The sequence below is a fragment of the Sceloporus occidentalis genome, unplaced genomic scaffold (genome assembly GCF_023333645.1).
Source record: "Sceloporus occidentalis isolate IW3139 unplaced genomic scaffold, rSceOcc1.0.p SCAF_6, whole genome shotgun sequence".
Taxonomy (NCBI): Eukaryota; Metazoa; Chordata; class Lepidosauria; order Squamata; family Phrynosomatidae; genus Sceloporus; species Sceloporus occidentalis.
In genome coordinates this window covers 128,796,155-128,821,849 of record NW_028316986.1, presented here as the reverse complement: position 1 = coordinate 128,821,849, position 25,695 = coordinate 128,796,155, and the positions used below count along the sequence as shown (strand labels likewise).

Below are 25,695 nucleotides of genomic sequence, written 5' to 3'. Positions count from 1 at the left end.
TGTAGTGAAGTGTTTTTGATGAAGACAAACACCATACTCCCATGATCTGTCAGGCCCAGCATGTTCAAATAAACACTTGAGGCTCCCTAACAATAACAAAAGCCCATTTGTTCCAGTAAAAGAAACATGTTTCTTTTCTATGTTTTCTTGCACATGTACATTTATGTTCTTCCTTGGAATAAATGGAGCAGACTGCAGATAGAAGAGAGGTGTATATGCTTCAAAACACATGGAAACCTCTGGACTGAATTCAAGGGCTATGAATCTGTCTGTGTCTATAACTTTTAAAGTCCCGTTAATGGTGTTTAATCTTATTTGTATGAATTTTATGTGAATCTGCAACCATAATCCTGATTAAGTGATGCGTGCTTGAAACAGAACTAGCCTACCAAATCTTACAGGACACTAAAGATGTGTGAATTGGTATCTGTGGATGGCATAAGTGCTGTTTTCTCTCTATGCTGGCCAAGTGATTCATGTTACTGTCTTAGTGTTTGCTTTTAACCCCCTTGTTTTGAACCCACTTACTCATGTTTTTTTTTCCTTGTTAAAGCCTTTTTGCTTTGTTACAGTACATGGAGTTTGGGAGGAGTGGTCACCTTGGAGTTTGTGCTCATTCACATGTGGTCGAGGCCAAAGAACTAGAACAAGGTCATGTATCCCTCCCCAGTATGGGGGAAGATCATGTGATGGACCTGAAACACAGCATAAGCCTTGCAATATTGCTCTTTGCCCTGGTGAGCATATATAGAATAACTGTTTGTTACTTAAGAAGCTGGTTTGTTTATTTTTTCAGTGTAGTTCCTTTGTGGTTAGCTTTGTTTTTCTTTTTCTTTCTTTCTTTTTTTTTTTTTTTTTGTCTTTTTGTTTTCCAGTTTTGGCCTAAAATCTATAAAAGGGTGCATTACTATAGGGCTTTAGGGGTGCTAGTAGGGTTCATTAGAGATAAACTGGCAGCCTTACACTTGCCCTGCACATCATTCATGTTTTTCATTCAGGAAAGTTGAATGTCTGGCATTTGTCATGAAGGCTCTCTCCCCATTCACTTTGATGTTGAAAAGATAAAAATGCCAGTCTTTTCAAAACTGCTATCCAATCCTCTTCTGTACCCCCAGCAAATAAAAGGAGAGAGCTAAACTTATAACCTCCCTTTCTTTCAGTGAGCTCAAGGTAGCATACATGATGCTCTTCCCCTGCCCTTTATCCTCACAATAACCCTGGGACACCCCAGTAGGGCAGGCTGAGATAGAATGCTGGCTTCATGCTCACTCAGTGAGTTTTGTGGTTCAACAAAGCATAGACAGGGTGTCCCAGATGCCCGTCCAGTACTACACTGCCTTTGGGTAGGCTGGTGGGAAACTCCAAGGAAGACTGAAGAACACCAGAGTACCATTTACTTTGAACTTTATCACACAGGCTCCAGGCACAGGACGAGAATGGGAGCCCTGGTGGCGCAGTGGTTAAATGCCTGTACTGCAGCCATTCACTCAAAACCACAAGGTTGCGAGTTCAAGACCAGCAAAAGGGCCCAAGCTCGACTCAGGCTTACATCCTTCCAAGGTCACTAAAATGAGTACCCAGACTGTTGGGGGCAAATTAGCTTACTTGCTGTTCACCGCTATGATCTTTGGAATAGCGGTATATAAATAAAAACAAATTAAAATGGGCCTGGAAGGGAATGGAACTAGTGAGGGACGCATTTTATTGCACACAAGGAAGTCCCTCACTCATTCCGTTCCCTTCCCTTCGGTTCCCAATCAATCCCCGAAGGAGGAGATTTTTGAGAACTGTTTTGAACAGTTCTCAAAAATCGCCCCCTCTGGAACGGATGCATAATGAAAGTTAACCTTGAAATAGGTTGTGCCCGCCTCAGTTCTATCCACAGGAATATGAACAGGAGTGCTCACATAGCTACAGTTTCCCACTTGGAATCCACACTCCATCCCTAAGGCTTTCATTCTGTTGGGGGAAAAGGTGTATTAGCCATTACTAGAGTATAAAGTGAGAGAGAGAGCCAGCATGATATAGTGGTTTGAGCATTGGACTAAGACTCTGAAGATCAGGGTTTGAGTCCCGATTTGGCCACAGAAACCCATTGGGTGACTCTGAGTGAGTCTTATACTCTCAGACCCAGAAAACCCTGTGTCAAGGTTGCCATAAGTTGGAAACTACTTGAAGGCACACAACAAGAACAACAACAAGAAGGTGGGATCCACAAAACCTTCCAATCAGTTTTTCAGTCTGTCTTTCTCAAAGACAACTGCCTCTCTAAATCCATATGCTTTTATGTAAATGCTCATTAAAATCACATTTATAAATTTAGGGCAAGGGTCATGATATGTACCTTTCTGGATCCTATTATATTGCATCCCACTCCCACAACTGTGTAAATATGGTTTATTTATTTACATTACTGCTCTGTTCTGCATCAGAAAAAATTGGTTTATGTCCACAAAAGCAAATGTGAAAATAAAAACCCGTTAGTCTTAAAAGTGCTGCCATATTTTTTCCTTCTCTTTCGCCCTCCCCCTTTCTTCCTCCTTTTTATGCTGCAAAAGACTAACACAGCTACTTTTTTTAAAAAAACTACCACTTTAGAACAGGTAATGTGAATGTACATTTAGAACATGCTTTCCAAATCAGTTAATGTAATGGTTCAAGAAGGGCTTTGCTGTCCAAAAGTTGTGATGGGGACATCAAAATCAGGTATGCATTTAAACTTATATAAAGTCATTTCTTGATCTGGCCACAAATGATCCTGTACTGTCACAATGGGAATACAACTGATTGTCAAATGGTGACCTAGGAATCCTGCTTTAGTATTTGGAACAGAGTTAAAGCCAAGCCTCAGGATCAGGGATTCTCTAGAGTGGTGTGCAACATGACAGAGACAATTCAGCTCAGTGTCACATCCCACACCATTCAGAAGAATCAGCTCCATAGATCCTGGAGTTTGTATATAGGTTGAGAAGAAAAGAAAAACAGCTGGGTAGCTCCTGATTTTTTTTAAAAAATATTCTATTTGCATTAGGGAGAAATAAACTGGAAAATGGAAGATCGTGATGTCAGATGCATTTTAAAATATTTGTTTCAAATATTGTTCAACATTATCCAAAGATATATATACATACATACATACATACATACATACAGCCCAACGTTATCTATATTAGTCTATATGTATTAAACATGAAATATGTTTCAGATGGAAGAACTCCAGATCAGGACTTTGAACTTCCAATATGATGTCAACATGTTCCTTTAAGTGGGATCTTAGTACAGCCCACTAAGAAGCCCATTTGCATTCATGTGTTTATTATGTTTTCTTCTACTGTACAGTTTTTATTTCTCCAACATTTTCCCCTCCCAAGCACTACTAAAAGTAAAGAAGCAAAAAAGAAGATAAGTATACTGCAGTTTCAAACATAGTTAAATCAGCAGCAAAAATCCACATACAACAATAAATGATAAGAGTACTATCAGCAAGTACAGTAAAAAAAAGGGTCAAATAAAATGTAAAATCTACACAGCAAATTCCAGAGAACAATGGCTAGGAAGTGTTGAGTGACATTAACTTCAACCAGATTCACAATGCATAGTCATGCTACATAGATGCATCATATTCTACTATTTGGTCTGGCTTGTTACTTGTGATATCCTATACTTGATCTAGGAAGAAATGAAATGCTACTAAAGCTTTGTGTGAAACTTCAAAAGAAACAAGTTAGTGGGTATTCATATCTGGAGAGGCTTCTCCAGTTTTCTGCTAATTAAAGATGAAATAGCCCTTCAAAATCTTCTGGAGACACCTACATTCTCAGGTTTTTCAAGTTTTCTCTGATGAAAATTATATACTCACATTAAGATAGCCAGGTGCCTATCAACAGTATTGATTTTCTGTTGTTTTAAAATAAGAGTGCAGTCTCAAGGACTATAAACGGAGATAGATGGATATCATGTAATAGTGTAATTGTTACGTGTCCTCCACAATCCTCTTGTCAGCATAACCCGATGTAATACCCTGGCCAGCAATCAAACCTCAGTTGTCAAATCATTTTTATGTCTCCTAAACCATTAGAATAAATGAAGACTGTACTATGTTATATAGGGGGGAGATAATTGCTGTTGATCTTTGTGTAAATCCAGAATTGTATATTGTTGCCATGATTTTCAATATCTTATATTGTATCTTGGTCTTGGAATGCTTGTCTAGCTTTCTTTTTTAACAACAGGTCTAGTTTGTAGTCTCTCACTTCCCCATATAAATGGAAAAATGAACCCAAAATATCCACCTGGTAATTTGAGTTCTGCAATATGGCTCTATAGATGCTTACTTATAAGCAAGTCCCACTATAATCAGGGTAATTTAGTGTGAAGTCTTGCAGTAATTGTGGTGTTAAATGTGAAAATATATTTCATCAATTTCAGGACTTGTTACTTGAAGTAAAAACAGTAAAAAGTCCCATGACATCTAAAGGGCTAACAAATTTATTACAGCACAAGCCTTCCTGGAGAACAGTCCACTTCATGAAATGCATGGGATTTACTTAACAAGAATCAGGGAAGTAGCTGGGGGAGGGGGGTTCCATGGGGTCTGGACCACCCTTCTGTTAGATACAATGAATAGTGCACGCCGCTTTGCTGCCACACCCAAGCCCCATTATAATTGTGGCACTTACTCTGGACCCCCCTCTTCCCAAAATCCTGTTTACGTCCCTGCAGGAATGCAGTCTAATGCCACATCAGGAGTGCTCTTCACTGCTGGCCTAAAACGGTGTCTTCTAATGCAGCGAACTCTCTGCACGTCACTGCAATCTCTCTTTAAAAATAAAATACTCTGTTATAAAATGAAATAAGGCATTAAGCTATCTCAGTGGATAAGACTTGGGGCCAGTCACAGAGTCTTCAGTATAATTGCAGAATATCCTGTCTGCGTCATGTTGCATCAGCATGTGGGAGAACTAACCTCCAGTAGTCGTGTCCATGAGCGATCTCTAAGGAAGATGCTATAAGTCAGTTCTGTGTGTTCTATTTTGGCAGATCTGCCACATAATAAGTCAAAGATATCTGTGCTTTAGCCCACAATATATTATTTTATATTAATTTACAATATTATATCCCACCCTTTATATTAAAAAGGGCCCCCAGAGTGTCTTAGAAATACAAGTAGCATGACAGGTCCTTATGGTCTAAATAGGAATGGGGAAGAAAGAGGAAAGATAAAGGGGAGATACAGACGGGCAGAAAGGGGCAGCAAGACGCTGCTCTTTTCTCCTGTGGATCGTTGCTGTGGCGACTGCACATCATGGCAACAATGCTCCATGAAAAAGGAGCCACGAAACGTGGGTCCTTTCTCCGCTGCTGCCAAGGAGCCATTAGCTCCCTGGAGTGGTGCAGTGATGTCCCTTGTGCACTATGCCATTTGGACATGATGCATGAGGCACATCATCAGCATGCACACCATGTGAATGTGCACATGCCAAAACAGCACCCGGATAGTGTGGTAGGGCTCTTGAGCCCTAAAATTGTCCCCAGGCTGACGCTTTGCGACAGTCTCTACCAGGCCCAAGTTTCATTCTTGTAATGATCAGTTGAAGTGAAATGGATTGGGTATATTGCTAGAATGGCTGCTCTTCTCAGCAGCAGTTGTGAAATACATCTGCTGACATATTTTTCCCTCTTCCTCTCACTCCTGCTGTAGTCTGCTAGAAAGACTACTGACTGATGAGGGCTGAAGTCAAACACAGCTGGTGTTTTATGTAGAGAGCAGATCTATCTTGGAAAGGTTCTGTTGGTGTAGAGATCTGGAAATCAAATACAGTGGATCCTTGTTATATGCTGGGGTTTGGTTCCAAGATCCCCCATGGAAAACAAAATCCATGCATTCTCAAGTCCCATTAAATATAATGACATAGCAAAATGATGACCCTTATTAAAAAATGGAAAATCAAGTTTGGTATTTGAAATTTATACTTTTGAACATTTTCAAACCATGTATACTTGAATCTGTGTATAAAAAATCCATGTATAAGAAGGGCCGACAGTATACAGACCTAGCATTATTCTGCCTCAGATTCAGGCCTCTGCAACTCCCACAATGGAGTGTGTTTTGTTTTGTTTTCTGTCTGATGATGCTGTAAGAGCTGGACCTAGAGAATTAGATTTACTCTTAAGGCCCCTGCTGAAGTGGGATATGTGGCTGGTGAAGTGGAGTGGAAAATATTACTTGTCCATAAGCGATGAAAGAAGCATTTAAAGGGGTCACCTAAGGGCAGAATAGGGCTAGTCACTATACCAGTTTGCATGCACTGGCTGTAGCCTTGGGATTTAGATAATCTAGGAGCAGGATATCATCATCACCAATTAATGTGCTGGGATAATTTTGCAACAGAATAAGAAACTAAGCAGTTTCTCTTCCTGCCCATAATGCCTTTCAGTGGTGTTCATGCAAAAGTGAAACAGATGTTTAGCCGCAGAATACATCTTGGTAAGATGCAATAACAAGGGACAATCAAAGAAGAACCTTTACAGTATTAGGTCATAATTCTATATATGTTTGCATAAAAAGAAGTTCATCTGCATTCCTCTGGAACTCATTTCCAGAAAAGAGTGTCCTAGAATGATACATTTAACCCTACAAGTAAATTTGACTATATATTGCACTCAAGAGGATCAAAACTGAATACAGTGAAGCTTCTTCCTCCACCACCTGAAGTGCACCCATTATATAGAAGGCAAAGTTACCATATTCCCTGTAGCATTCCACTCTATTTCTCTCCATTCTAGCACTTGATTCATCCAATTACTTTGCCTAGACCTTCAATAAAATGCCCAGCATTTTGCAAGTTATGTGTGTTGTGTAGGAAGGGGTGGAGAGAGGACAGTTCCTTTTAGTAGCCCTCGCAATAGTGACATCTGGCCACAGTTTGCCATAATATATTCTAGTTTGTTTACTGTCTTGAATGACAGTACTGTCTGCCTGTATTTCTTGCTATGTATCTGTATCTCTGTCTGCTGCATTTCTCTGCTGTTCTGTTGTGAACATTGTCTGGGCTGTTTACATAAAAACAATTCTGAAAATATAATCAACAGTTGTGATATAAAAACTGTAGAGCTGTCTTGCAGAAACAAACTTTATTTGTCACCATAAAGTTAAAAATGTATGCTTAGACCCTTTCTTGGATTTACCTGGTAAGGTAATGCACATTTTTATTTTTGTTTTGTGCGTATTGCAATAGTTGATGGCCAGTGGCAAGAGTGGAGTGCTTGGAGTCAGTGCTCGGTGACCTGTTCCAATGGCACGCAGCAGAGAAGTCGCCAGTGCACAGCAGCTGCTCACGGAGGCTCAGAGTGCAGAGGCCCATGGGCGGAAAGCAGGGAGTGCTACAACCCCGAATGTACAGGTACATATGATCCTCTCAAGCAAGAAAATGTATTATTATTTGTAGTTTATGTGTGTATTTCATAAGGATTATTAAAAAGATCTTAACCTTCCTTTAAGACAGCTGAGTAAAGATCTGTAACCAAGCTTTCCATCCCAACATTTTAACCCAAAGAGAGTGTGTGTGTGTGTGTGTGCGCTACAACTCCCAGAATCTCTCAGTTTTGCAATGCTTGCCAGGGGATTATGGAAGTTGTACCTAGGGTTGTCAGGTGAAATAAGAGATGGGACTTTTGTACCTTTAATAGTTGTGTAAAAGAAGGAATTTCAGCAGGTGTTGCTTACACAGCAGTCAATGTTTACTCAGTTCCCTCTTCAATCCAGCCATTGAAGGTACAGAAACACTGTCCCTTATTTCACCTGACAACCTTAGTTGTAGCTTATAAAATTGTTTTCTCTAAGCTCTGCTCTAACCATTATACTTTTTCTAATGTTCCTTACGAGATAAACCTATTCCGTTATGGACTGAGAATGGGGAATGGCAAATATTTCCCTTCGCAAAGGAATCCCTTACTCATCTTTACAGCAAACCCAGCAAAAATTAATGTGAGCAATCTAGAGCACTCCTAAAGCTTTGGCAGGAAAAAAGTATGGTGTAAATAAAAGAATGTTTTAGCCTTATTGATCTCAGCCTGAGACATAAACATGAAGTGAAAATGTAAATTGGTTTTGGATTAATCATACCTTCTGCTACTAAATCTGCACCAGGTGTGACCCCTAATGGACAGAGATATCCTGGCTGTATAATGGAGAAATCTCATTTGTGCACAGTTGTACTCAGGGCAACCTATCCAAACTTTTGAAAAACTGTGATTGGTCTAAAATATTTCTATTCAACTGTTGACTGAGAACAGGTAATTCAGATCATACCTCATCAGTGATAATCCAGCTGCAATGGCTAATGGCCTGCTGGTGGACACAATTCAAAGTGCAGATCTTCCTGCCCTCCTCATAACTAAGCATATAGTTTAGCCCTCAGACTCTAAACTAGGCCTGTTGCTTATAGGAACAAGGGGGTGCAAAGCTGCTAGCTTGTACACTGACTGACTTCCACAGTCCTCTACTTTGGAGCTCATTATGCTCCCTCCAGTGCACTTCTGTTTTGCCTAAATACCCCAAGATCTCATCTGATTTTGGAAGTTAAGGAGGCCATTTCTTGAATCATACATTTATTTATCTATATTCAAATTTGGGAAGTGAACCCATCAAGACTTGATGGGATATAAATTGAGTTGCTACATTTCTAAGATTAAGTTTCTGTGGATAAAGTTTGAAACAGACAGACCAAAAGAAGTGGCTTCTGGCCACTTTGGGGGTGTGGTGTTCAGTTGAGGCACCCAGAAAAGTGGCTAGAAGCTGCTCTAAGGCTGTCAACGGCAGCCCATAGCAGCTGAAGAAAGGAGCAGAATTAATCTACTCCTGCCGTCTGCGTGTTTGGGGCCGCTTCCACAGCCTGCTTTGAGAGTGGACCATGCAATTGCCACAGTCCCGGGCCAATCACACGGCTTGTCTGCTTTGGGCCAAAGTTGCTGTATCCCTTATCTGTTTCAGAAGCAATTGCTGCTAGGTTGGCATGATTACTATATTGCACATGCATCAATTTGTGCCCTCTCTTGTTGTTTAGTGCTTCATTATCAGACGTGGGGGGGAGGGGTTGTAAGATGATGATGAATCATTATTCTCATCATTTATTTATAAAACACCATTATAAAACCATTATCCAGATAAAATAAAAAATACAATATAATGCAAACTGTCAAATCCATTTAATCAAAATATACAAGATTATAAAACTATATTAAACTAAAATTCAAAAATTTTGGAAATCAAGAATGTTTTAATGGGAAGGAGCAGTCTGAAAATGGTCAGACAGGCAATTCCAGGAGTATGAAGCAGCAAGCGAAAAAGGATGAAGACAAGCCAAGGAAGAGGGAATCCTTGGTTGGGTGAGAAGGTTGCATTTCCCAGAGTGCAGATTTCAAGCAGGCTGATAAAAAGAAATAAGGGCTGAAAGAAAAGGGAGAGTGAGGTTGGGTAGAGCTTTGAACATTAAAACAAGAAACTTGTACTGAATCTTAGAAGGAATTGGTAACCAGTGAAGAGAGAGCAAAAGTGGGGTGACATGATCAAAATGATAGGCCAAAAAGATAATCTTAGAAGCAGAATGTTGAATGGAAACCAGAGGACTAAGGTGAGACAATGGAAGAGCAGTCTCAAGAAGATTAGAAGAAGAAGAAGACAATAATCAAGGTGGGAAATGACAAAAGTGAAAGCTAAGGTCTTAGCAGAGGAAGCAGAAAGAAAAGGTCTAATTTTGGCGGTGTTATAATGAAAAGATCAACATGACTTTGCTACAGCCTCAGTGTGAGGAACAAAAGACAAGAATCAAAAATAAATCCAAGACTACGTGCTTCCTTCACAGGATAAATGGGAGCATTGTTAACAGTGATGGAGAATGTATGTTGTAAAGAAGGGTTTGGAGGAAAAAGAACTAGTTCTGTCTTTGCCATGTTAATCTTTAGATGACAGTGAAGCATCCATGCTGAGATATCTGAAAGATACACTGTAATACAATGTTCCATGTCAGAAGAGAATTCTGGAGTAGAGAAACACAGCTGGGTATCATTAACATACGGAGCCAGTGTGGTGTAGCGGTTTAAGCATTGGACCTGGACACTGGGAGACCAGGGTTCAAATCCCAACTCAGCCATGGAAACCCACTGGGTGACCTTGGGCAAGTCACACTCTCTCACATCTGCTCCATGTTTTAATAAGAACTTTTAAGGGGATATCCAGTATGCTGAACCTATTTTGGAGACAAGGTTCAAGCTGGGTATGTTTGAGAGTGAAAGGGGCATAATATAGTTTGGAGATGGGGCTCCTGTGAAATTTAGATTAAATTGCAACACCTGGGACAGGTGCAATGGCCTCACTGATACAGAATGCACCAGGTGCCCCTGATAGTCACACCTCAGCACACTTGTTGTTGCCTTCCTTGGAGTTCTCCTTAAAGGTGAAAGAAAAGGTCAGAGACATTCCTAGGAACACTGACAACACTTAATGTGGCTCAAAACCCCTATCAACTAACACCTTTTGAGAGAAGGAAATGAAAGAAAAGTGTGTGGTGGTATGGGGTAACTATGTAGGTTTGAAAAGATACTACAAATGTTATTTTCCCTGAAAGATGTGGGCTTTTGAGGAAGCAGAACTGGGCAAGGTGGATTGGAAAGACCTTTAGAAGGAGTCAGGAAAACTTTTGAAGAGGACTGACCCATCTAAAAGCTGCTGTTGTTTCTGGGAACATTTTCCTCCAGTGGAGAGTTATACGGAAGCACTCTAATAGAAAAGAATGCTTTATTTGTAGCCATTTAGTTCCATGCAATGGAAAACATTCCACGCAATGGAAGTTACTTGTTATTTTCCTTAAAAATTAATTAAAAGACTAGTATCCTAATGGATGATAGTGAGAAAATAATGGAATACAGACCTCTTCTTCCTTCCCATGGAGCCACCTTTCTCCTGAAGATGAAAGTTGAAGGTGAAAAGAAATATTGACAAATTGATTTGGTAGACTGAAGCCCCTTTCCATCAGGATGAGTTAGGAATACCACCTGGTTAACATGCACCAAAACTGCAAGACATAAAAAGGTATCCTGAAGGTAGTCTGAAGAAGTCATATAAGGGCAGAAATAGCATGAGGTTAGGAGAGTGTTTCCTGTTTCAACAACCGAGGCTGGATTGCTCCCATGTAGATTCATGGGAATATGATCATAGGGCCAAATAGAACAGGAAAACCATGGTTTCTCCATAGATTTAGGAGATTTTCATTGCTAGATGTTTGGAACCATTAAAAAAACATAAGAAATATATTTGAAAGGTAATGGTGATTTATCTGCAAAATGAAGGAAAAGCTACAGACAACAATTCTAGTATTATGAATAGGTTTATAGGGATTCCTTTTTAAAATAAATATTAGTATTGACTGCAGAGGTATTCATGAAAAGCATACAAAGAGAAGCCTAACAGATGTGAACAAAGCATGCAGTGGTGAATACAAGGAAAGAAAATAGTAGAAATAATGTTGAAATGCTAGGATAGCTGCTGAAATGAAAACAATATGACAGCTATTTTAAAATATTGTGTGACAGTGGTTGCCAGCCAAGCTGAGAAAATGTGTTTGCTGGCAGCTCATTTTTACAGTGCAATCTAAATTTGCTTACTTAGAAGTACAGTAAATATTGCTCAATGGAATTGCCTCCCAGATGACTCTTATGCTGCATCCGTACTGCAGAAATAATCTGTTTGACACCACTTTAACTGCCATAGCCCAGTGCTATGGAATCCTGGGAATTGTAGTTTGTTGTGACACCAGAGGTCTCAGACAGAGAAGGCTAAATATCTCACAAAATTACAATTCCCAGAATTCCACAGCATTGAGCCATGGTAGTTGCTATTTCTTTATGGCTACGGATGCAGCCATAGTCTTACTTCTCTAGTGATAATACCACAAGGGACAATAGAAAGCCAACAAAGAATAAAGATAACTAAGTTTATTGAATTATTGTTTGTCATAATAGTAGACTGAAACACATGCTTTAAGTCTCTCCAACTGGGGTTATGCTGGTTTTCTTAACTGGCAGGATCATGTTGTACTTACAATGGTTTCTTTATTTACCTTGATTTGCCACTTTTAAATAGGCATCATGCAATTCATGGCATGCATTTTGTTGGTGTCCTGATTATCATAAGTTCTTCCAAGCAGCTAATGGCCAGTGGAATCACTGGGGCCACTGGAGCGGGTGTTCCAAGTCTTGTGATGGTGGCTGGGAGAAGAGAATCCGGATATGTCAAGGAGCGGCTATCACTGGACAGCAGTGTGAAGGAACAGGAGAGGAAGTTAGACGGTGCAGTGAACAACGATGCCCAGGTAAGAAATGGATATTATGTCTGGACTATATAGTTCAGTGTGGGTTTTGTAGTTTGTTGTTGTAAATTGCCTTTAGCTCAGGGCGACCTTGTGGATACATCTCCAACCCCCCCTGTAATCCATTGCTCTGCTTAAGTCTTGTAGATTCATGCCTATGACCTCCCTATTTGAGGCTAGCCACCTGGTGTGTGGTGTTCTTCTCTTTCTTCTACCCTCTACCTTTCCTAGCATTATTGTCTTTTTGAGTGAGTCATGCCTTCCCATAAGGTGCCCAAAGTATGACAGCCTCAGTTTTTGTCATCTCAGCTGGTTTGATCTGCTCTAGGACCCATTTGTTTGTCCTTTTGGCCACAGTATCTTCAGCACTTTCTCCAGCATTACATCTCTACAAATTGATTTTTTCCTTATCAGCTTCTTCTTTTTTTTTTTTTTTTACTGTCCAGCTCTCACATCCATACATGGTGGTAGGAAATACTATAAGTTTGGTGCTCATTTGTATGCCTTAGTTTGTGGGCTGGACACAGTTACTATTAGGACTCATGTATAGGATATGTGTTATATACAGCTGGCCCTCCGTTTACGTGAGTAACATGCTCGGTTGGTGTATCTAATTTCTTAGTATGCTTTCAAAACAAAAAGAAATCGGCAGAAATTGACAGAGGAGCGATCAAGCTCAGTGTGGTCAGTCTGGTAGTAGCAGTAATAGTGTTTTAAAAATAAAAATCCCACTTTCATGAATTCAGTTTCATTTTGATACAAGAGGCCTTTTCTAGGTCGGAAGGTAGTTTGTACCATGAACATGAACTCCTTACAGTGGTAGAAGTAAATGTGTGTTCAGCTATTGGAGGCAAAACCATGGCAGAACTAAAGTACTGGGTTACAGCAAATGCCCCAAATGTGGTAAATATAGAAAGTCATATTTGAATATTGGCAATTTTGGAGGATTAAAACAATACTCAAGCAATTAACTGATGAATCTTGCCAGTCACCTGAATGTGATTGTTAGCATTCACATTGTGGTTGCTGTTGCGTGCCTTGAAGTCATTTCTGATTTATGGTGACCCTAAGGCAAACCTATCATGGGGTTCTCTTGGCAAAGTTTGTTCAGAGAGGGGTTTCCCTTTTGCCTTGCCCTGAAGCTGAAAGTGTGTGACTTGCTAATGTTTGGTTTCCGTGACTGAGCAGGGATTTGAACCCTAGTCTACACAGTCATAGTCAATGCTCAAACCACTATACCATGGTGCCATTCACATACATGGAAGTATAAAACTGCTTGGGAGTTTATACAATTAATATGTGACTGTGAGCATTTAGATATAAAAACTAGCTATCAAAACCATCAATAAAATTTTGGTCATCCAGAGAGAAAACGTTGGAGACTGTTTATATCATATCTATCGAATCCATTTTCAGCTGTGACCAGCAGTACTCCAGAGTTTCAGGGCAATAACTGAAATAAAATAAATCTTATCTAAACACCTTCTACTTGATCCTTTTTAGCTGTTCCTGCTGGTAACTCAAAAGGCGATGTTCTACATGCAGAGTCCACATTCTGCCTGTCTCTTTGATTTCAGTATGTACTTGAGTCTTTCACTGTAGTCATTCAAACACTTAAAACATTTTTTTTAAACTTTGGTTAACTTGTACGCAAAGATAACAAACTATGGAGGGAGCTGTCTTTGGATTTATAAGATGGACAAATTTTACCTTAATAAAATAGTAAGTAGGTAAATTTATTTGGAAAAATATTGTTCTTTTTATCTCTGACTTTCAGTAAATAGCAAATTAGGAAGTCTCTTGGTGTGTGTTCACGTGTTAATTACTGTCAGTCACAGCCAGGTCCAGACTATTTCATTCAGGACCTACAACAATGCTGTTGGAATGCTGCTTTATTTCTCTTTAAGAGGCAAGTCCAGTAGGCCTCAGTCCTGGCATTTCCATTTTTGGCTGAAAACCAGGGGCATCACTAAGGGGTACAGGGAGTATGAGGTGCACCAGGTAACACCCTAAGCAACTTTCTGTCTTGTAATCCACCCCTTGGTCCTTCTAATCAATAAATGATGCCTATTGTCACTAACTCCCAACCCTCTAACTGTCTCAATTTGGCTGAGATCTTCCTCTTGATGAAAGAGAAAGCTTGTTTTCTGCTGCTCCAGAGACTAGAACACGGAACAATGGATGCAAGCTCCAGGAAAAGACATTCCACCTCAACATTAGGAGGAACTTCTTGACAGTGAGGGCTGTTTGACAGTGGAACAAACTCCCTCGGAGTGTAGTGGAGTCTCCTTCCTTAGAGGTCTTCAAACAGAGGCTGGATGGCCATCTGTCGGGAATGCTTTGATTGTGATTTCCTGCATGGCAGGAGGTTGGACTGGATGGCCCTTGTGGTCTCTTCCAATTCTATGATTCTATGATTCTGTCATCTCATTTTTTTAGCTGCTTTAAAAATGCTTCAGTTTCTTTCTCTTCCTCCCATTCCTCCCCTTTGCCCTCAGTTTGTTTGCACTCAAACTTGTGAAGAGGTGGTGGCAGGATCTTGCACCTCCTGATAGACTTGCCCAAAAGCAAACTTCTACAACCTCTCTTAGCCTGTGTATTCTTCCTCATTTATAACTTTTGCCATCTTGACCAGACTGATGTTGCTTGGTCCCATTTGTCCCAGTTTTCAGATGTGAAATGTTGGAGAGTAGGCAAGTCCACACACCAGTCTACTGTGCCCCATACTGTCAGTCATTTCTCCTGTCATTCCTCTGTTTAAATGTTGCATGTTGTTTGAACCTTAAAAACTAGTTTTTCTACAGTGCCCATAAAGAAACATTATATGAGAGAAGAAATAACAAAAATGTTTTCAATTGATACTTTTTGATAAAGCATAAGGCTAATTTAAATCCTTTCAAAACATTTAGCTGAACCAATGTCAATATAAAAATGTATGTCTCTAACAACTAATAAGTATTGTCAACAAATAGAATTTTGAAATGTTGCCACCTGCTGTTAACACAATACTTTACAATGAATTTACATTGTGTTTGTATGGTAAATAGTTAGCAATGTTACCTGGTTTTGTCCATGGCCTTGATTCAATCTAGATTGCAATCAAGGTGTTATAATGTCAGACATCATTAACATTAATGCCTTGAGCACCTTACTAATTGCAATATGGGATATATGCAAGACATGTAATTCTGAATGATATATTATTGTTGTTGTGTGCTTTCCATGAACTATTGCTGATGATTTTCATATTAATTAACAGGGTAATCCTATTTATATATCATATCATGATTTGCTTTTATGATGAAGAGACACTATGCCAAGGAGAAGGCATGAAACGCAACTTCATAAAATGCAAAACAACTCACATGCCTGCAGTGTCTGTGGAAACACCACCATAGTCCACCACTCAGAGACTGTCAGTGATAAAGTTCACATACTGTGTAAAGATAGGTAGCCATCCTTCAGATGTTACTTGCGATACCCTCAGGAAGTCACTGGTTTAATTTTTTCAAGGCTCCCCCAACACTAGCCAATTAATTGATAGGGCGATGGTCAATACAGTTCTGGAAAGACACAAAGGGAAGGCACACATACTCCAGGGACCCATCTTGAATCCCATTGTGGGAGAGAGGTGGGATATAAATCTTTGAAATAAATAAATCAATAATTTTAAACACTGAAGTCGAATGCTTTCATAGCTGCCTTCCATTTTAACACTTGTGGGAGGGAGATTTATACAAACACATACATGTGAACAGATAATGGCTGGGAATACTAGAATGGGGTGCTCTCAGTTTCCATTGTTAACTTCTGAAGTAGTAACACCACAATGGGGGCAGAATTCACATGATGTCAGGGTCTTGCAAGGCCCCACTAGCAACTTCTCCTGGACCAGAGGTAAGCATGCAGAAAACAAGATGGCATAGGGAGTGTCCATGGGCATTAAACTTAGGGCCAAGTTGAGGAAGTAAAGTGCCCACACCTATCTACTCTGATGGGCAGAATTTCCCAGAAGGCCCATAAATCCAGCTATGCTGCTGGCAGAAAACTGAAAGACAGGCCTTCCATTGGGACTGGGAACATCAGGAAAGCCATGGGTTGCCTCTTCTCTTCCTAGCCTATAGGTCCATTCTCCAGGTTTTGTCATGAGCAGTGAGAAGCATGTTTTCAAACAACAGTGTCTAGATGTGGGTGTGGGGATAGTCAACAATAGCAGGGTCAAGTCTGCATGTTCTACTATGCTCTATGCCCACCTAGTCCATTTCATTGTCCCCCATTGGCCCACCCCATCCCTCTGTGCTGTGGAAAACAATACAGGAAGGAGGGCAGCTTTTTTTCATAGCATTCCTAGGAACTTGGATGGGAACATTAATCTCTAGCATACAAAAAAGGCTTCCCTGATTCATGTACAGTGTGGGACAGGTTTGCTCTATGTACAATGTGGGACAGCAGTTAGTATATTAGCCCATACTAACACTTTGCATTGAATAAAGAAATTGGGGGGGGGGAGGGGGATTTCTGCCAAGCTCTGGTTTCTGCTGAAGAAACTACTTGAATTAGTTTGACAGAATTGTTATTACGAAGTTAATAATTTATTTTGTGTGCAATAATAACGATGGGTTGATGTGTTGTAAGGATAAAACATCGGGAAAACATATAGGGCGAAGCAATGTAGAAGTGTTGAATAACAAACAACATATGAAATCACAGACCATCATTTTCACCTTTTCTTTAATTTCTCATCTCAGTCCATGAAGGTACAATATAGTTTGCTTTCAGAATAGAATATATTCTTTTTATTGGATTATGAGTTGGACTTCCTGGGTGTCAACCCCTGTTTTGAAAGTGTGGAGGTTACATCTGGTAAGAGACAGACTGCTTAGCAGAGTTTTGCATAGAAATTAAATGAATCTCTGGCACCAGGAAAAAAAGGGGAGGGGGGGGGGAGAAAAAGTTGAAAAAAAGGAAGAACATCAATTATGGATTATTTAATTTAGCATGGTTAAAAAAAACATAGAAATGTTTTTTCCCAATATTTCCATGGGCTTTCACATCTCTACATCCCAATGAGACAAACGTCAGAAAAAGTCAAGAAGAGGAAACATTTAAATTATATACTTGAATAGTTTACTTGTTGCATCTAAATATGCATTTCTACATTCACATTTCTTAACTTCTAGCTAAAGTCTACAACACACTGCAGAAATAATCCAGTTTGTAATGGCTTTAACTACCCTGGTTCTGGTTTCTCTTCAGATCTGCCCTGGTTCAATGCTAGGGAATTCTGGGAACTGTAGTTTGGTGAGTCATTTAGCCTTCTGTCAGAGTGCTCTGGTGCCACAACAAACTGCAAATCCCAACATTCCATCGCATTGAGCCGTGACAGTTAAAGTGGTATCAAACTGCATTATTTCTACAATGTTGATTAAACCCTAGTGCTTTCATAGCAGGAAAAGGAGGCAGGAGCATAAAATGGAAGCTTGATTAGAGTAATGCTTGCCATATTTTTACAAAATGTATAGTGATATCTTTTAAATAATAATAATAAAAATTTTATTTGTATACTGCCCTTCCCATGATCAGGGCGGTGAACAACAGAATAAAACAATACAATAACAACAACTATACATCAGGCAACAGTACAGTACAATATAACTTTAAGCTTGCTGATAGTTTTTGGAGATAAGTTTCAATTTTTTGGTAATTTTGATCCAAAAGAGAGCCATCACATCACAAAGAGAACTTCTGTGCAGGGAGAAAAGCATAAAAATATTTGTGACTGAATAATTTGTTTCCATGATTATATCACCCAAAGATCAGTGGCAAAATCATAGTCCAGGACGTCCTGGCTCCAAAGCATGCAGGGAGGGAGGGAGCAGCTATATCAAGATGGTGCCTCCTTCTACTCTATCTCTTTGCCTTTTTCTCAGCCCTAATTTGTGTCTTGGCCTAATGGCCAACACAGGCTTTGGTTAGTTGCTTTATGACCAGGTGCGAATTTCCATTCTTTGTCTCCCCATTACTACTGCACAGAACACCTGTACAGAATTGAGATGGGAATGATATTGTATAAACCATGGTTGTGTTTTTTAATGAGTAGATGTCATGCCCAGAACATGGACTCTGAGACTGAAGCAGTGGACCTGCTGAAACCTGCTGCTGAACCAGAGCAGGAGGTTCCAAAGTCACATGTCTCGGAGACAGATCAGAGTGCAGTCCCAGGTCTGGCAGAGAGTCCTCCCCATTCAGATCTACAAGACCACTTAATCCTACCTACCTTTGTTGAGTAGAGACAACAAGGGGGAAGGGCTTGAAGAGGTCTCTTATAGGAAGCAGCAATTAATTAAGCAACTGCTGCATTGAGCTGCTGATCTACACATTCCCAGTCCTGCTTTCCAAGGGTTGTTGGAGCTTTTCTGATACACCTGGCTTCTTGCTGTGTTCCTGAGCTCTGTGCTTGGCTCGGGCTGTGTTGTTGACTCTGGATGCTGTTTGCCTGACTTAGATATTACTGAACTCTGTTTGGGACTTAAGGCCTGTATTGACTAAAGTAAGTGCTGACCTGTGGCTTGGCTAGCTCATTGTCTGCTGGCTATCAGCTGTGTAGTAATCAGCCTGTGGCTGGTTGCCCAGACTGTGTTTGGAACAGAAGGCAATATTTGGCAAGTTAAAGCAATGGGTTACATCTTTACAGTGAAAGGGGCTTCTCTTGCCTCCATTTGAGTCCTGAGACAGAGAATAACCTTGGAGACTTAGCAAGGACATATTCCCCTTTGACTCCTTTGACTTGCCAGATGTTGGTGAACTAGTACTTCCTGGTGGCTTATGGCAAGCCATAGTAGGTAGTCATGTATGGCATGTCCATGACATAGATGAGCTGCATTTTGTGTCTGATGGATATGGCAGGTGTGCAGTAGCTAGCAATTCTGATTTACCTGTGAGTAAAGAAACAAACAAGTGTTTGCTTTAAGTCTTAAAGAGAGGGGGAAGCTCTCTAAACTAAAAGAGAGAGAAAGGCCAAAATAGCACCAAACTATGCTAGCTTTACTTGTATTAGAAGATGTTGGGAAGAATAGAAGTGGAAAGATCTCTAAGAGTACTATTTTGCATTTCAGAGAGGTTAGGAAAGGTGAATAAGAATTGAAAATGATTGAAAGTGATTGATGTTGTTACTTCTCTAGCAGTGTCCACACTCTAGCTCCTCTGCAGACCTTATAAACAATTGATAAAACATGGACCTAGATTAACCTCTTTCTTGTGAATAGGTGTACTATTCATGTATGCCATGATCACAAAGCTTTGAAATTAACCTAAAAAGCAGGACTCACAGCTACTTTCATTGACTTCATTTTGAGTTAAGCAAATTCACCACAAGAGGAGTGCAGTTGTATAAAACAAAATTCTTTATGCATCTGTTTTAGAGTTAGCACTGTCTTTTGCATTGTTTTGCACACACCAATAAAATAATAGTAATTGGCTATGTTCATTTATAGTGCTGATTAACATTATAAGGCCAAGTACCACTGAAAGAGAGATTCTGATGAAACTGAATCAAAAACTACCTATATGAAATGTGTTTTGATTTATTCATTATGTGTCCAAGGCTTCATTATATTAAGCAGTACTGCATATTTTTTTATCTCACAATATCCACAAAAATGTAGCTTTACGTAGAACCACTGAAAATGGGGATAAAAAGTGGTGTTTTTCATTTTTGACCAAAATAGTGCAAAATACAAAACCCCCCAAAAAAACCCAAAACAGGGCAGCTAACTTCCAGGTCTGGTCCTGAAAGGGGAAGCCAAATAGGGATGAAAAGAATATCTGCAAAATTTCTCATCTTCTAAATAGATGAGAAATTGTGCAGATACTCTTTTTCATCCCTACTCACCTTCCCCTTTCAAGATCAGTCCCTGGACCAATATCCATGAAACAGGCATCACATCAAAATATTTCTCTTGGTCTGGTGTACTGAAATAATAGAGCATTGGGGAGCAACACTTAGCAAAAATAGCAACTGACTTTTTGCAGACATAAGTAAGTGATATGCATATTTCAGCCTTATGTGTTTTGCATTTGTGCAAAAGTTAGAAAATATGAATGCATTTTAAAATAGTGTTATTACCCAATAAGTGAAGTGATGCATGAATATGTCTGGCATGTCCTTCTTCACATATGTGTAAAGAACCAGCATAGTGTTGGATCAAGAGGAGAGCTGAATGTGGGAATGTGTGCAATTTTCCTCTCACTGTTTCATCTCCCAGCACTTAGAAATCCTCTGGAGGCTCAGAGAGCATGTTTGCAATACTGAAGAGGGCTTTGGGGTGAAGGGATAAAAATACAGACACTGGTGCCTTGGAGTTAACCCAGCCATGCATAATATTTGGACAAATATCATAATGAATTATTTCCATAACACTCAATTAAAAAATCATTTAGTAACTATATACAGCCTTACACATACCTTAAACTTTAATGTAAGTGGAAACATGAAATGTGAATCTGTTGAACAGGTAGTTCTTTCCCCTAGCTCTTGAGTATATTATTTTCTATAGTACTAAAGATCAAGTGGAAACAACTCTTTTTCATAAATGTTTGCCATTAAGACATATTCTTGCCGTTCTGGCACTGTCAGCTTTCTTGACTTATGATTAGAGAGAGAGCTGATTCTGAAGCATATTTAGCATCCCATTTCATGCACTTCATATTAGCATCACTGAAACATCTGCAGGGATCTTTTTGTCATCCATGAAAGCATATTTCATTGCTGCCACAGGTCTCATCCATTTCCATTAAACAAGTTTTCTTAGTCACCTTACAGTGAGAAACATATTGTTGGGTTGTAGTATCTCATAAAAATATGCAAATAGCAAAACAGTTTCTTAGAGAAGTTATAACAGAAATGAGGACATAACTATGCCTGACTAATTTTTATATGCATACACATACTCATGCACATGTGCTTCATTGTGCTAAATGAATTAAGAAATATTATTGTTATGAAGTGATTTAGACATTAAACTTCTAACAAACCCCAACTCTCTGTGCTCCTGTGTTAATTAAAGCTGCAGTTTTTGGTGAAGTTCTGGAAAGACAAAAAAACAAAAACAAAAAACTTTCCCCTACCTGCTTCTTCATGTTCAAAGTTTCACATAAAGCTGTTTTATCTGTGATAGAGTTCTAGACATGTACTTTCAAGAGAGTTTCCTAGCTCTAGTGAAGCACTGAAGTTTGGGCAGTGGTTTATTTTATGGATTGGCCAAGTACTTTCAGACACTATGGACGTTATCATACAAGGCACGTAATGCGTTGGAATTGTGGCCCAAACGCTTGAGGCACAGAGGTGGGATCGCTGGTCGCGCTTCTGAAGCATCACTGAAGGGTGTCCCGCTCTTCTCCTGTTGATGAATCATTTGCAGAGTAGCCATTTCTGTAATAATGGGATCGTCCGTTATGCAAAAATGGCTGTTCCACGAACGCTTTGACAACAGAACAACAACAAAATGCCTCAATGACGTTGGAGAACTGTGACCAGCGATCCCACTTCTGCACTTCTGAAGCATTTTGGCCACAATTCCAGTGCGGTAAGTGCCTCGTGTAATAGGGCCTATGAAGATTTCCACACCAGCTCAAAAGCGCTGGTAAAATATTGCTGGATCATTCAGGAAGCACGCATGTATGAAAGCCTGGCATGCTTCCTGAACCTCAGTGAATTGTCAGCTCCCTCTAGTGTCCGTGAATCTTTCCAGGAGAGGGGATTTCCTCTGAATTGAAACTTTGTGTTCACTGACATTCAGGAAGCCAGGCCTTCATACAAATGTGCATCCTGAACAATCCAGCAATGTTTTACCAGCGCTTCTGAGCTGGTGTCGAAATCTTCAACTTCAAGGATCATATAAGTGGGAATTGGGCTCAGAAGATGCACGCACACCAGAGATGCATTGTATTTCCAGTGTCTAGTAGGGATACAGTTCTTTGCTAATTTTTTCCACAAAGGAAGCAATGAGTAGTTTTAGCTGTGCTGTGTAGACTTACTCTACACCAAATTTGCATATGGTTATTTTGTGCAGTGTACAATATTTTATGTACAGGGAAGAACATTTTCTGCATAGAAAATTTCTGCACAAAAATGCTGTTTTCTGTGCATTTTTTAAGTTTAATTTTATTATTATTTTGCTATGGACAGAATTTTGGATACAGCAAGTCCTAAACAGCAAAAAAGACTTCAAGAAATGCACCTTTTTAAAAGGTGCATTTTTGCATAAAAACAGCACAGAAAACAGAATTTTTGTGCAGAAATTTTATTTTCTGTGTAGAAAATGCTCTTCCCTGTACAAAGTTGTTCTCTGTGCAAAACAACCATATGCAAATTTTATGTAGAATAAGTCTTAAACTGAGAATATTCTCATCAGTTAAGAATTTTTCTCATTATAGTGTCTTGACCCTTAATAAGCCTGTTTTCAAATACTTCCCCTCTCCTTGCCTCTGCTTCTCCACTCATCTGACACCTGTGACAAAGGGAAGCAGGCGGCAGCCTTCCTGTCAGGAGCAGAGTTCCTGCTATGCTTGCCAACCATATGTTTTATTATGCTTTATAATTTTAGACAATTGAGGGTGCTACACAACTGTTGAAGCTGGATGGAAGGATTGTTTATCATTCATGATTCTGGATAATGAGAGGATGTGTTGGAAGGAAAACCAAGCTGTAAGCTATCAATATTACTTCCATGAGCAGTCGTATTACTGGTGTGTGTGTGGTGGTGCAGTCCTCACCAGGTGACACTCCAGAAGGAGTAGTACACCCCTGAGAGAGCAGGTAGTTGCCTTCCGGGTCCCAATCGCCACATGGGACTTGGAAGGTCAAGGGCTGTTGAGAGGGCCAAGGTCTCACTCGCAGAAACTCTGCCTCCCCATACTGGGTACACTCCGGGGACTGATGCCCCCATCCATGAGAATGTCTGGTACTAGGGGAAAAAGGATGGATAGTCCTAGGAAAGGGAATGTTTTAGTTTGTAGATAAATGGGATGTAAGCCCATGAAAAATATTTGCAAAACAATTCCAAAAAATGTTTGAATTCCTATGGGCTTTTGATATACTGGAAAACCAAAAATGCTTCAGTCCTGGCAACCTAGTTTTTCTATGATCAACTTAGGTTTCTGAATAAAGCTGATTTTTCTGAGGCTTGTGTTTTTGACATGAATTTAGTTAGTACACGACACTTCTTTATTTATTCCCTTCAGTTTATCTGCCAGTCCTGAGATCTTAGGCCTCTTCAGTGTTTTCTATAACCAGTGTTTGCTGATAGCATAAGAGCAGCACTGAAGGATGAACTTATTTTCCCCATATGGTGCATATAGTGTGCTGCTTTCTAAAAATACAATATATACTGTATGTTTTACATACAGTGAGATGTCAAAAAGTATGCATATTAGCGATAGAGGTTAATAATGGAGTTTATTAAGAGAAGGATATAATCAGTGGTGCTGACACTGTGAACCAGTTTTAAATCAGTGTAGCTTCCATGTTTCCTCAGGAAAGCTTGAAAGAACAGTTTTATGAGAGTACAACATGTTCTTTAGAAGTCTCTAGCTGCCTCACAGTGCACAAAGTGAGAGCAGCCATTTAGTTTGTTGAAGCAAACAACAGCCAGGAATCTTACAGTATATTAACTAATTTATCATTGGACAGGTTTTAATGGCCTTGACAACTCTGATAAAGTGGACTCAAACCCATGAAATCTCATGACATCAGAATAAATCTGTTAGTCTTTAAGGGCTTGAAAGATTCTTGGTTATTAAAAAATGTCCAGTTATTTTCTTATTTTCAGAAGGCTTAACAAATTTAAAACTATTTCCATGTTCCAGTGAAGCAAGATTTAAGGTTTTATATTGAATCTTACTTATTTTCAAATACAATTTCCAAAAACATTATTGATGCCCTATACTTTTAAATTACAGCACCTTATGAAATATGTCCTGAAGATGATTTGATATCAATGGTCTGGAAAAGGACCCCAGCTGGAGACCTGGCATTCAATCGGTGTCCTCTTAATGCTACAGGTACTGTTTGTTCAGAGCTGTTATGAATATTCTAAAATAACAGGGTCTCTTTCTCTTGTATAATTTTATGACTGCCTTTTCATCTAAGTTCTCATCCTAACTGTTGAGATGAAATGTGTTAAATCTGTGCATTATGCACTTAGCCCCCATGTATTAAGCACTAATGACAGTAATTGATACAGTGTATAGTCAAGACAGTTTGCTGGAAATTGCAGCACTCTTTCAAACTAAAGAATGCTTTAAAGGTCAGGCATTGCAGAGAAACCTGTATGGCTCTTGTATAACTGCCAGTACTACTTTGCATGAAATTGTGTGTGAGGATGTGCATGTATGAGGGGAAAAACAGAATGACAGTGAACAGGCTTCTTTGATGCTGACTGTTTCCATTCCATAAATTCTCTCTCTTTCTCTCTCTCTCTCTCTCCTTTGTGACTCACAGGCACCACTAGCAGACGCTGCTCTCTCAGTCTTCATGGAGTGGCCTTCTGGGAGCAACCTAGCTTTGCTAGATGCATATCAAATGAGTACAGACACTTGCAGCATTCAGTAGGTGCAAAGCCAGCTCTAGTACTTGCTCTATTAATTCATTGCTAAACATAAGCATTAACGGGATTAACTATTTCCTCTCCAGTCAATCCTTCCGATGGAAATGAGGAGGGAGGGAAGAATCTCTAGAGATATAAAAGACATAAAATCAAAAAGATGGTATTTAATTTCTTCCTACCCTCTTAAAAAAAACCACCATCAGATTTCCCATAACTGTTAAAAAGCATTGCACAGTTCTGATTTTTCATTATTCCCTTTATAAAATGTTTATAGGGAGTAGAAGGCAAAGAACATATTTAGGTTTATTGAGAAACGTGATAGTGAATAAATTAGATTTACTGCATCTACAGTAGAACATTTGATAACTCTTTCATCTCTTTAATGATGTACTCATAAATCAGTGACACTGTTATGTCTTTCTCTGTTCAAATGTTCCACTTTGGCTGGGAATGGATGTGTCAGTGTAAAATTACCATAGGGAATTAGAAAATGAGAGGAAAAAGTAGAGGCAGGCTTTCTATGCAGACAGAAGTATTGAATGCTTTTCAGAAGTAAATAAAAAGCCTTTCTTTCTTTAAAATCTAATAACATGCACATTAATGTCCTTCCATTATAACTGTCTTTTTGGATTCTTTTCTTGCAAGGATTGCATTAGTGCCTATTAGTGCAATTTTCTCATACACTTTCCTTTTTCTTTCAATTCCAAAAATATATGTTCTGGACT

General features: G+C 39.4%; 1 protein-coding gene across 4 annotated transcripts in view; it reads left to right on the top strand.

Annotated features, from left to right (window-relative positions):
- LOC149311395 (adhesion G protein-coupled receptor B3) overlaps nucleotides 1-25,695 on the top strand; it is a 640,955-nt gene that overhangs the window by 218,292 nt on the left and 396,968 nt on the right. For all 4 annotated transcript variants that reach the window (XM_089530992.1, XM_089530991.1, XM_089530988.1 and 1 more), the window contains 5 exons: nucleotides 573-737; nucleotides 7,239-7,403; nucleotides 12,204-12,368; nucleotides 24,324-24,425; nucleotides 24,865-24,971. In XM_089530992.1, coding sequence (XP_089387118.1) covers nucleotides 573-737; nucleotides 7,239-7,403; nucleotides 12,204-12,368; nucleotides 24,324-24,425; nucleotides 24,865-24,971 — 704 coding nt within the window. The remainder of the gene's footprint in view (nucleotides 1-572; nucleotides 738-7,238; nucleotides 7,404-12,203; nucleotides 12,369-24,323; nucleotides 24,426-24,864; nucleotides 24,972-25,695) is intronic.